Source organism: Stomoxys calcitrans, chromosome 4 (assembly GCF_963082655.1).
Source record: "Stomoxys calcitrans chromosome 4, idStoCalc2.1, whole genome shotgun sequence".
Taxonomy (NCBI): Eukaryota; Metazoa; Arthropoda; class Insecta; order Diptera; family Muscidae; genus Stomoxys; species Stomoxys calcitrans.
Window position 1 is genome coordinate 157,950,796 of NC_081555.1, and position 14,131 is coordinate 157,964,926.

Consider the following 14,131-nt stretch of genomic DNA (forward strand, 5'->3'; position numbering starts at 1 on the left):
TATTTTGATACAGCTATCATATAAACTGATCTTGGATCTTGACTTCTTAAGCCACTAGAGGGCACAATTCTAATCCGATTTGAAAATTTGAAATTTATTTTATTTTATTTTATATAATTTTATTTTATTTTATTTTATATTATTTTATTTTGTTTTATTTTATTTTATTTTATTTTATTTTATTTTATTTTATTTTATTTTATTTTATTTTATTTTATTTTATTTTATTTTATTTCATTTCATTTTATTTCATTTCATTTTATTTTATTTTATTTTATTTTATTTTATTTTATTTTATTTTATTTTATTTTATTTTATTTTATTTTATTTTATTTTATTTTATTTTATTTTATTTTATTTTATTTTATTTTATTTTATTTTATTTTATTTTATTTTATTTTATTTTATTTTATTTTATTTTATTTTATTTTATTTTATTTTATTTTATTTTATTTTATTTTATTTTATTTTATTTTATTTTATTTTATTTTATTTTATTTTATTTTATTTTATTTTATTTAATTTTATTTTATTTTATTTTATTTTATTTTATTTTATTTTATTTTATTTTATTTTATTTTATTTTATTTTATTTTATTTTATTTTATTTTATTTTATTTTATTTTATTTTATTTTATTTTATTTTATTTTATTTTATTTTATTTTATTTTATTTTATTTTATTTTATTTTATTTTATTTTATTTTATTTTATTTTATTTTATTTTATTTTATTTTATTTTATTTTATTTTATTTTATTTTATTTTATTTTATTTTATTTTATTTTATTTTATTTTATTTTATTTTATTTTATTTTATTTTACTTTATTTTATTTTATTTTATTTTATAGTTATTTTTCATCTTTTATTTCAATCTTTTTTTTTTACACACCACCGACGGATGGGGGTATATTCATTTTGTCCTTCCGTTTGCAACACATCGAAATATCCATTTCCGACCCAATAAAGTATATATATTCTTGATCAGCGTAAATTCTAAGACGATCTAGACATGTCCGTCCGTCTGTCCGTCTGTCTGTTGAAATCACGCTACAGTCTTCAAAAATAGAGATATTGAGCTGAAACTTTGCACAAACTCTTTCTTTGTCCATAAGCAGGTTAAGTTCGAAGATGGGCTAAATCGGACTATATCTTGATATAGCCCCCATATAGACCGATCCGCCGATTTAGGGTCTTAGGCCAATAAAAGCCACATTTATCATCCGATTTTGCTGAAATTTGGGACAGTGAGTTGTGTTATGCCCTTCGATATCCTCCGTCAATTTGGCCCAGATATAGGTTCTCAGATCGGTTCAGATTTGGATATAGCTGCCATATAGACCGATCCTCCAATTTAGGGTCTTAGGCCCATAAAAGCCACATTTATTATTTGATTTTGCTGAAATTCGGGATAGTGAGTTATCTAAGGCCCTTCGACATCTTCCGTCAATATGGTTCATATCGGTTCAGATTTGGATATAGCTGCCATATAGACCGATCCTCCAATTTAGGGTCTTAGGCCCATAAAAGCCACATTTATTATCTGATTTTGCTGAAATTTGGGACAGTGAGTTGCGTTGAGCCCTTCGACATTCTTCGTCAATTTGGCTTAGATCGGCCCAGATTTGGATATAGCTGCCATATAGACCGATCTCTCGGTTTTAGGTTTTGGGGCCATAAAACATTTGCTGTCCGATTTTGTCGAAATTTGGGACAAAGAGTTAAGTTAAGCCCCTCCACATATTTCTGCAATTTGGTCTAGATCAATCAAGATTTGCATATAGCTGCCATATAGACCGATCTCTCGATTTAAATTCTTGGCCCCATAAAAGGCGCATTTTTAATCCGATGGCACTGAAATTTGACACACTGACTTATGTTATGCTTTTCGACATCCGTGACGTTTATAGTTCAGATCGGTTTATTTTTAGATATAACAACTAAAAAGACCAATATTTTGTTATACACAATTAAACAATGATATGCAATTTTCACCGAATTTTGATAAAAGGTGGTTTACATATACTCCCGAGGTGGTGGGTATCCAAAGTTCGGCCCGGCCGAACTTAACGCCTTTTTACTTGTTTAATATTTTCCCTTTCCCACTGTCGTTCTTGTTTTTCCATTTTTCTTCTCTGCATCATTAAATTATCCTAAAATTCCAATTACCATGTAGCTCAGTCAGTCACCCAAGGACCTTCGTCATGGGTCATATATCACAACAAATGTCACACTTTTGACTTTCGCAATACACCATGTTGTATGATTAATTAAATTTAAACTTACAAATAAATTGTCATTGTCCATCGCCCAACCGAAAATGACCAGATAACATGAAAATTGTCGCCACACTGTGTCCGGTTAGATTTACTTTGCGTGAGCTCTTATTTTTGGTGGGTGTTTTGTTGTTGTAAAATGGGAAACAAAAACAATTTATTTCACATATGAAGGCGACAACGATGGCAACTACGACACTTGGTTACCCAATTAAAACAAATTACCCACAAAACGTTTGTGAATTTCATTTTGAATTTCTTTCCCGTGTGCATTTTTATAACCAAAATTCATATGGGTGATTGTATGCGGATACAAATTCCAAATTCCTGGCATCATATGAGATGCTATAACTATTTTTGGAATTTTATATTTGCAATATTTTTGAAGGTATACTAACAACATTGATATCCATTTTTATTATAGCAAATTGGGATTTTATTTTGGACTCGGTCTACAGTGTGATCTGCTAAAATTTGCTATATTTATATACCAATGCATATAGTTTTCCCAAAACTGTTTATTAATTATTTCCCTGTGCTTTTCCTTCTTATTTTAGCATTTTCAAACCAAATTACTTACATCATCAAATTCAAATCAAATTGCCTTAATATGACAATTGGCATGCGTAACGCGTTTACAAATCACACACGCACACAAAAGCCCATTAATCTTAACCATTTGGGGCATTTCGTAGGTCCGTCCGTCTTCAATAAACACCACTACCATCCCACCAAACGCACACCACCACAACAAAGCAAAATGTCATGTAAATTATGATTGGGACAAATCTGAGACATATAAATTTCAATATCAGTTGCTTGCATTCGCCGTCTTTGTTGGATTTGCTCGGTACGTCTAATGACATGGCACAGACAAATGGCCCATTAATAGAAATGTTAATACTCTGGGAGGGATGGATGGTTTCATTCGTAGAGTTGGAGGCAACTGGGATGCGGATGATGTTGATAGCTTTGCTGCATTGCTTGACGCAATTCACTTGAAATCGCCTCGACTCATACACGAGCCGGGGGTCATAAACAATCCCATAAAGACAATCAACTCTGATGAGCGAACGAGTACATCACAAAGCTTGCAGTAGTACGAGCAAGCAAAAGCCCAAAGCCTATAAATGGCCATAAATTTAAATTAAATTCGAAATGACACCCAATGTGGCACAGTGTGCACGAGTAAGTACTTGGGAACACCAACCAAAATGACGAAGAGTAAAACAAACAGGAGTCAGAGGCGAGTAAGAAACAAACCCCTCAACTTGATTTAACTTTGCCTCTAATGGTGGTCTAATGAAAACCGACTTCCCTTTTCTATTTCATGATGGTGATGCAATTTCATGTGGAGAATTAACAAGAAAATGATGGGATTTCAAAAAAAAAAACCTATAGCAGATTGCGGCAAAGAACAAACATTCGAAGTTCACATATAAAACAAGTAAAAGCGTGCTCAGTTCGGCCGGGCCGAATCTTATATACCCTCCACCATGGATCGCATTTGTCGAGTCTTTTTTCCCGGCATCTCTTCTTAGGCAAAACGGGATATAAGAAAAGATTTGCTCTGCTATTAGAGCGATATCAAGATATGGTCCGGTTTGGACCACAATTAAATATATGTTGGAGACCTGTGTAAAATGTCAGCCAATTCGAATAAGAATTGCATCCTTTGGGGGCTCAAGAAGTAAAATAGAGAGATCGATTTATATGGGAGCTGTATCGGGATATAGACCGATTCAGACCATAATAAACACATATGTTGATGGTCATGAGAGAATCCGTCGTACAAAATTTCAGGCAAATCGAATAAGAATTGCGCACTCTAGAGGCTCTAGAAGTCAAGACCCAAGATCGGTTTATATGGTAACTATATCAGGTTATGAACCGATTTGAACCATACTTGGCACAGTTGTTGGATATTATAACAAAACACGTGGTGAAAAATTACATTCCAATCGGATAAGAATTGCGCACTCTAGAGGCTCAAGAAGTCAAGACCCAAGATCGGTTTATATGGCAGCTGTATCTAAACATGGACCGATATAGCCCATTTACAATACCAACCGACCTACACTAATAAGAAGTATTTGTGCAAAATTTCAAGCGGCTAGCTTTACTCCTTCGGAAGTTAGAGTGCTTTCGACAGACAGACGGACGGACGTGGCTAGATCGACATACATTTTCACGACGATCAAGAATCAAGTAGTTACAATCAGAATGACGAAATTAGTATACCCCACATCTTATGGTGGAGGGTATAAAAATTATAAATTTAATATGAACAAGTAAGAGCGTGCTCAGTTAATAAATGCGCCTTTTATGAGCTAAAGACCTTAAATCTAGAGATCGGGTTGTAAGACCGATATACCAACATATAGACCAATCTTTACCATACTCGGTACAAATATCGAGAGGCATAACCGAACTCATTGTTCCAAATTTTAGCTAAATCGGATAATCAATGCTTCTTTATGGGTTCAAAATTCTAAATCAGGAGATCAGGCAGCTATAACTGAATATACACCGATCTGACCATATTGAGCATGAATGTTGTAAAAGCTCACTGTGCTAAATTTCAACTAAATCAATTAAAAAGTATGGCTTTGATGAGCCCAAGACCTTGAATAGAATATTTTCATACCAAAAAAATTTTGTTGCTTGAATTGGTAACACTACGTGTCAGCTACCCAATACAATATATTTATTTTAAAAGTGCATAGAAAGCAAAAAGGTCTTTTAAAATCTGTTAAATTATAATAGCTGACTACTTTCAATCAACAGAGAAACAATTATCAATTATGAATTATGTTATGTAGACAACAATAAAAGCTTTTTCAGACCAATTAGCTTCCCCAAAAATGTAGACAAAACTTTTTTCCAGCTACTTAGCATGCACCCCTCGTCTTTACTATAGCCAGCGCTACCCAATGTAATAGGAAACAAAAATAGACGATAACAATTTGATTAAAATCAAAAAGAGATTCTTTTTGGTCTGTAACGTCATTGTCGTCGTCGTCATCATCACAACAAAGTTTCAAAGGAACATAGAAAAACGATGGTCTATCATAGAGTCGTTGCGGGAACACTGGCCGCCATCCACCAAATGAGGAATGTCGTTTAATTTAGCGAAAAGAATGCAATATGCACTTGCATTTCTTAACTTCCTGATTTTGAGTGGATGAGTTGGGTGGCTTGTGTTGGTGTGTGTGTGTATGTGAGAGAGAGAGTAAGAGTTAATGATGAATTTTCGTTACAAATTTTAAGAAAAGATGGCAACAACAACGTACTTTCTTAATGGTTTTGTATTGGGCACGCATTGCGTATGAAGTGTTCAAATGTGTGTTGATCCAGGGATAAGTGTGTGTGCGTGTGTATGTGCTTATCGCTCAAAGTGGATGTGTTTTCAGGGTAGACCGCATCACGTTTTAATGGTGGCCTGGCTTTATGTCATGAATTCAAGTGTTCGCCTGTTATATGAGCAGTCTTGCAGTTTTTCTCGCATTTATACGAGAGTGTGAGTAGCAAATGAAATGTGCTAAAGATTATTGCGTATGTGTGAATTGCATTTAATGAATTTATGGCATTCGTACGCGCAATTAAGAATTTAATTAAATTTTCTTTTCTAAAAAAAGTTTTTGTTCTCCTGCCATGTAGGAATTAAACACATACATTGACATTACAATGGGATTCCATTGGATAGTATGTGCATAACATTTAAATATGAGTTTAAGTATATGAGTATGACATTAAAAAGAAAAATTTTTAATACGTCTCATTTAAATTATTAAATAAATCAATCTTGCACTTTGTTATTTGGCAATACGATGTACATTAGTGAAGTATTGTAATATTGCTTGGGTATGTCCAGCAAGCTTTAGAAGAATAACTTTGTCTATAATAGGGGTGAATTTGTGAAGGAACCAGTAAGGAAAGGCCAAAGTCGGGCGGTACCGACTGTATAATACCCTATACCTACCCTATAAGTTCAAAGTGGAAGTTATATATAATTCTGAAACAATTTTGATGGACCTGAGGAGATGTCTTCAGATTTGTTATAAAACAATTCAATTCAATGTTCAAACTGTAATCACTATGGTTAGCAAATGACAACATTATTTCAAATTACCCAAAATCTGACGAACATTTATATGGGAGCTTTATCTATATCGGAAGAGATTTCGACCAAACGTTTTAGATATTGAGGTAGTCGTCCAGGAAAGCGATGTGAAAAATTTTTGCAAGATTGGTCAATAAATGCGCTTATAGTGGCTCTAGAAGTGAAAATCGGGCGATATACATATATAGAAGCTATATCTAAATCTGAACCGATTTCTATCACATTCATCGGTAGTACTAAAAGTCATAAGAAAAATCCTTTCTGACAAATCTCGAGAGAATCGGTAAACAAATTACCATTTTATTGCAATTTTTCTCAAAATCGGACGAACATATAGATGGAAGCTATGTCTAAATCTGAACCAATTTCGACCAAACTCAATAGATATTGTAGAAGCCGTCGAAGAAAGCATTGTACAAAATTTTGAAAAGATTGTGCAATAAATGCGCTTTCAGAGGCTCAAGAAGTGAAAATCGGGCGGCAAACATATATGGCAGCTATATCTAAATCTGAACCGATTTCTTTGAAATTCAACAGTAATTCTAACAGTCATAAGGAAATCCTTTCTGGCAAATCTCGAGAGAATCGGTAAACAAATGAGCATTTTATTGTAATTTTTCTCAAAATCAGACGAACATATATATGGGAGCTATATCTAAATCTGAACCGATTTCGACCAAGCTCTATAGATATTGTAGCTGTCGTCGAAGAAAGCATTGCACAAAATCTGGGCATGATTGATCAATAAATGCGCTTTCAGTGGCTCAAGAAGTGAAAATCGAGCGATATACATATGCGGCAGCTATCTCTAAATCTGGACCGATTTCTATGAAATTCCCCGATTATATTAAAAGTCATAAGAAAATCCTTTCTGACAAATTTCGAGAGAATCGGTTAAAAAATGGGCATTTTATTGCAATTTTTCTCAAAATTGGACGAACATATATATGGGAGCTGAACCGATTTCGATCAAACTCTACAGATATTGAAGGAGTCGTCGAAGAAAGCATTACACAAAATTTTGGCATGATTGATCAATAAATGCGCTTACAGGGGCTCTAGAATTAAAAATCGGGCGATATACAGATATGGCGGCTATATCGACATCTGAACCGATTTCTATGAAGTAATGTTTAGAGTCAAGAAAAAATCCTTCCTGCCAAATTTCGATGGAATCGGTTAAGAAATGACCACATAATTGCAATATTAGTCCAAATAGGACAAAAATATATATGGGAGCCATATCCAAATCTGAACCGAATTTTTCCAATATCCAATAGGCTTCGTCTCTAGGCCCAAGAAAATGCCTGTGCCAAATTTGAGGACGATCGGATGAAAATTGCGACCTGTAGTTTGTACACAAATTAACTTGGACAGACATAGCTAAATCGAATCAGAAAGTAATTCTGAGTCGATCGGCATACTTATCAATGGGTCTATCTCTCATCCTTCTGGGTGTTACAAATAAATGCTCAATGAGTTATAATACCCTGTACCACAGTGGTGGTGTAGGTTCTATAAAGAGTCTGCAGAATGACGCTTCCCGAAACACGTTCAATATGGTTAATAAATGCGCCGTTTATGGGTCCAAAAACTTAAATCGGAAGATCGGTCTATATGGCTGCTATATTCAAATATAGCCATAATATAGCTTCCTTCGCTAGAAGGAAGAACGGGGATGGATTCAGCGATATATGGCAGTACATGCGCCTTTTATTAGCCCAAGCCCTTAAATCGGGGGATCGTCTTTAATGGGGGTTATATCCAATTAGGGTCCGATCTTCACCACAATCGGCACAGATATCGACTAGTCTAGCATAACTCCCTGTGGCAAATTTCAGCGAAATCGGGTGACCAATGATTACTCTGGATGGATATCGAAGGGTCTTGCACAAATTTCACAATGAGATAAGATCTTAAATCGGGGATCGTTCTATACGGGAACTATATTCAAATACTGTCCGATCTTAACTGGGAACGGATTTCGAGGGGTCTAGGTTAGGTAAGGTTTAAGTGGAATCTGTCATCAGACTCACTCAGACGTTTTCGTCCATTGTGATACCACAGGAACAGAAGAAGTAAGATGCCTTCTAGTTCCTACCGTTGAACCCTCCAGATCGCTTTAAAAAGCCCAATAACTTGCGAATGTTCACATCCGATAAATCAGACAGGTTCTCAAAGGAATAAGAACCTAAAGTGGAACTCCTTCCGACTGCTAGTGCGGGACACACACACAGAAGGTGTTCTATAGTCTCTTCTTCCTCGATGTCCTCACAGCTTCTGCAAAAATAGTTGCTGGCAACCTTCAGTCTGTCAGCATGTTTTCCGATCAGACAGTGACCTGTCATGACGGACACAATGACTGAAACGTTTGTTCTAGCCGATGACGGCAAAGCGGTAGACCTCTTCAAGTCTAGATTAGGCCACATAGGTTTGGAATGGTCACAGCCCTCTCTTTGTGGCCATCTATGATTTGTTGTCCTTCGGGACTGGTCCAACTTAGCATACATGTCGCTAGAGGCTACCCACAGATTCCAGTATCCCCGGAATGTGTAGGGTAGTTCCTAGTCTCACAAGATCTTCCGCTTTACAATTCCCTGGGATATCTCTGAGGCCCTGCACCCAGAACAGGCGAAATTTGAACTGTTCAGCCATCTCGTTGACAAAATCTGCGACAGTCGAGGGCGGTTTTTGTGTTCAGAAATACGTTCTCCAGGGATTTAATGGGTGCCAGGCTATCTGAGAAGATATTTGACATTATATGTCCATTCCACCACTTCCTTAATTGTAAGGATCTCCGCCTGATGCACACTGCAGTGGTGAGATACTCTTTTCGATATGACCAGTTCTAGATCTTTAGAGTACACCCCAACGCCCACCTGGTCGTTTAGTTTGGAACCATCCGTATAGAAGTCTAAGTAACTTCTGTTACCAGGGATATCGTAGTTTCCAATCGGTTCTATCAGGAATAGTGGTACAGTACTTTTTATCAAAAAGCGGCTCAGTTAGAGTGTAATCCACACTGCCTTGAACATCGAATATTGTACCAAGGATAACACAGTGTCCGTAACCGCCACATGACCAATGAGAAAGCTCCCCTAACCTGACGGCAGTGGTCGCTGCAATTTGTGTAGCCACAATGTCCAGAGGCATAAGATGTAGCATTAAGTTCAGTGCATCAGATGGTGTCGCCCTCAGTGCGGTATTGTTGCACAAACAAACCATCCTTTGGATACGGTTAAATATTGAGCAGTAGGTGGACTTTTGAAGCGCCGTCCACCAGACCACAACACCATATAACATTATAGGTCTGACAACTACAGTATATAACCAATCCGATTTACTCTTTTGCGGTTGACATTAAACTCTGTCATTCGACCACAGGTCGAGTCTTCGAGAGATTCAGAACAAGAGGCGGGTTATGGATGATATACTCTGCAAGGATTTGCTGGCCATTTCTGAGTGGGGTCGAATGAATCGATTAGATTTTAATGCACTCAGAGCTGCTTGTTGTCACACAAACGATTCGCTGATCCATTGAGCAAGCGGAAGCTCTAGATGTTCAGAGCATGAAAATACAAAGTAATGACCGTTCGGCTAAACATGTATTTGAAGTGTCGAAAGAAGCATTCAAGTGTATAGGCTTCCTTAAAAGGGTGTAAGAATTACTACACTCCATCTGATCTTCTTAACATCTACAGCACTTTCATAAGGCCGAAAATGGAGTACAACTTACATGCATGGGCTGGAGCTTCAAAATCATCCCTGGAGCTACTATACAGAGGAGAGCGATGGCGTTGATTGGGGAGAGTAGGGTATCCAACTCTATTGCCCTCCTTGAACATCGTCGCAATGTGGATTGTTTAGCGCTGTTCGATCGGTATTTTCATGGTGTTTCTTCGTCTAATATTCGTCTTCTTATTCCCGATGTAAAGATGTTTGTCAGGGATATTAGACACTCCAGGACTCACACACGTTGGTAATTGATTGGCCAGAGGACCGCACAATGCATTATAGAGAGAATTCTTATTTTGCCCGAACCGTTCGTATGTGGACTTTCGGCTATTGTTTTTCCCACCTTTGATATCCAGAGATTTAAAACAAATGTCAATAAACACCACCGATGTATGCGGGTATATTTATTTTGTCATTCCGTTTGCAACACATCGAAATATCCATTTTCGACCCTATAAAGTATATATATTCTGGATCAGCGTAAAAATCTAGGACGATCTAGCCATGTCCGTCCGTCTGCCCATCTGTCTGTGAAATCACGCCACAGTCTTTAAACAAATAACGCTAAAACTTTGCACAGATTTTTTTGTCCATAAGCAGGTTAAGTTCGAAGATTGGCTATATCGGACAATATCTTGATATAGCCTCCATACATACCTATCCGAAGATTTAGGGTCTTTGGCCAATAAAAGCCACATTTATTATCCGATTTTGCTAAAATTTGAGACAGTGAGTTGTGTTAGTCCAGTCGACATCCCAGTTCAATTTCAGATTTGAATATAGCTGCCATATAGACCGATCTCTCGATTTAAGGTTTTGCACCCATAAAAGACGCATTTATTGTCAGATTTCACCGAAATTTGGGACAGTGAGTTAAGTTAGGCCCCTCGACATCTCTCTGCAATTTGGCTCAGATCGGTTCAAATTTGGATATAGCTGCCATATAGACCGATCTCTCGCTTTAAGGTTTTTAGGCAATAAAAGTCGCTTTTATTGTAGGATTTCGCCAAAATTTGGGACAGTGAGTTAGCTTAGACCCCTCGACATATATCAGCAATATAGCACAGATCGGTTCAGATTTGGATATAGCTGCCATATAGACCGATCTCTCGATTTAAGGTTTTGGGCCCATACAAGGCGCATTTATTGTCCAATTTCGCCAAAACTTGGAACAGTGAGTTGTGTTAGGCCCTTCGGAAGCCCTCTTCAATTTGACCCAGATCGGTCTAGATTTGGATATAGCTGCCATATAGACCGATCTTTTGATTTAAAGTCTTAGCCCCATAAAATCATATTTTTAATCCGATTTCACTGAAATTTGACACTGTGACTTATGTTAGGTTTTTCGACATCCGTGTCGTATATGGTTCAGATTGATCTATATTTTGATATGGCTACCAGAAAGACCAATATTTTGTTCTACAAATCCGTGTCGAATTTGGCCTATGCATTTATTACCGGATTATGACGAAAGGTGGTTTATATATATACCCGAGGTGGTGGGTATCCAAAGTTGGGCCCGGCCGAACTAAACAATTTTTTTTGTCTTGAATTAAGTGAAACTAAACCCCAAGAGTTTAAAAGTCATAAAATTTTTTTATTGCATTCTTTAAAATTTAACTATTTTAAAAAACTTTAATTTAAATAAAAAATAGAGTATAAATTTTTATAAATTTAATTTTAATAACAAAAAGTTATACAACTACTGAGAACTTACCGGACAACATAGGAGCCAATTGCATAGCACCATTGGTGGAGTCATGTTTTTCATCGTTCTTTAGAGCTCCGCTGCGGCCCGAAACACAGCTGATGGGTTTTTTGGTTTTCCACAGCTTCATTGTGAAAAATAAGTTTCAAATCGAAAAATTTCTTTTCTTTGAAGTTAAAACTCACTCTTGGTATAAATATTACAAAATAAATTATATTTTCAAAATTTGCAACATTTTTTTAGGCACTGTAATTTGAATTTTTGAAGAATTTGAAAAAAAAATTTAAATTTTTAAAAATTTTTTATTTATTTTTTTCTCATAACTTGGTTTTCAGCCTTTTTTTACATGTAACACAAACTTTGTTTTCCTCTCATATGCTAGCAGCCCCAAGAAGAGGAAAGAAAATCTCTACATGGCTTTTATAGTTGTTGTTATTTTATTTTCGCTGTGGTTGTTGTTGTTGTGTTGCTCTGTTTTGGTTTTTGTTTCGTTTCGGTTTTTATAAAAACTGCAGTTATTTTTAAATATTTCTCTTGATTTTCTTTTAATTTTTTTTCTTCTTGTTGTTGTTGTCGCTTGGCTGAACGATGACAATTTTTCTGTTGTTGAGGCGGTGAAGAGGATGAGTTTTTCTGTTTTTTTGTTTTTCTGGTTGATGAAAATTTTGTCGATAGCCGTATTTCTGCTGTTGCTGCTACTACAACTGTCTGCTGTTATATTTTGTTGTGATTTTGTTGTAGTTGTTGCCTTAGGCTATGATGATATTTTGGCTGCTGTTGGGGCTGTGCTATAGGGGGAGGGGGGAGATGGGTCGTATGTAAAATCCCTCACTAAAAAAAACACACACAGAAACGCGAGACAAGCCGTATGAACTTAGTGGATGGCAGCGGCGGCATTGACTGCAGCAACGACACAAAACACACTTCCACAGTCACTCATCTGAAAGCACTTTGGGCCTGCTACTAACTGACAGAACGTTAGTCAAATGGACGGACGGACAGACATGCGTGCGGACGAACTGGCACACGCTTTTAGCAATGTCTACGAACACAAAACCAAAGATATGGGGTTCTTTTATATTTTTCAGCTATTTAAAATAAATTAAAAAAAATATAATTTTTTAAATTACGTAGACACTGAAAGTTTGTAAGAAAATCAAAAATTTCAACTCAAAAAATGTATAAATTTGTGTAGTTTCCCAGTTGATCCCCCTAAATTCGCTCACACTCACTTGCACTTTGCTACAAACCGTTTGGAATTTTCCCAAAGCAAACTGTAGCAGTTAGATTAGCTTCTCAATTTTTGTATTGCAACATTTAATTCTTTTGGTTTTTTTTTTCGTTTGTTGTTGTTGTTTAATTTTCTTGTTCTTCTTCTTCTTTTAATAGTGTTACGCTCGATTAATTTTTAACGTCACATAATTTTCAAGTTGTTACTGTTGGGCTTGTTCGTTTATCCGCTACTTTTCTAGGCCTTTTACCGTTTCCAATAAGAATTTTCCAAAAACCAATTCGACCGATCGACACGAATACGTTGTGTCTTCACGTGGCCACTCGATATTTCACAATGATACACTTTGTCCGCCACTGATCCCCAATGAGCACTCAATGCTCTGTCTCCCCAGACGCACACACTAAAGTTAAGGGGGCCTTACAAACACACGCACTCGCACACTCACTTGGCACTCACTTCCCTAAATGAGATGAGGGGGGCCAAGCATAGCAGAAGATTCGCCTCTTCTTGTGCTTGCTCTATTTTTCTTCTTCTTCTTTTGCACTTTACAGCAAAAATATCTCACACCACAACAACTGTTGCGGGGCTCTCATCTCATCATTTACACTTTCTACATTGTCCTCTCACTTCACCATGCGTGCTCATTTTCCTCACAACAAAATGATTCATTGGCGTTGGGAATTTTTTTTGATTGTTTATTTTGTAAGTTTTCCTGGATGTCCAATAACGCGAGAAATCGAAAAGAACCACGTTTCCGTCCGCAACCACGTTACCACGTTGTTGCTTCATTCGCGTTTTATCACTGAATGCCACCGTATGCCAGACACAACAACGATTTGTCATCAATGTTGCTTGGCTTCTATGCTGCCTGCCACATGTGCGAACGTCGCTGCTTACTGAGAGCAGTGCTGTCGTTTGACTATTTGTGTGTGCGTGTGTGAATTTCCTTTCGTGGTTTGTTTACAATTTCGCATATGTTTTAAGTGAAAAGGGTTGACCGTTTGTTTATGTGCTGCCGCCTTCGTGTTTTTGTGCTGCCGCATTCGTGTTCGGCTC

At 36.4% G+C, this 14,131-nt stretch overlaps 1 protein-coding gene across 5 annotated transcripts in view; it reads right to left on the minus strand.

The window, feature by feature from the left end:
* LOC106081894 (glutamate receptor-interacting protein 1) overlaps positions 1-13,866 on the minus strand; it is a 159,570-nt gene extending 145,704 nt beyond the window's left edge. For 2 of the 5 annotated variants that reach the window (XM_059367449.1, XM_059367447.1), the window contains exon 1: positions 11,851-13,866. In XM_059367449.1, coding sequence (XP_059223432.1) covers positions 11,851-11,971 — 121 coding nt within the window. In that variant the 5' untranslated portion in view covers positions 11,972-13,866. The remainder of the gene's footprint in view (positions 1-11,850) is intronic. The other 3 variants (XM_059367446.1, XM_059367445.1, XM_059367444.1) reach the window with 3 other exon arrangements.
* Between the last annotated feature and the right edge of the window lie 265 nt (positions 13,867-14,131).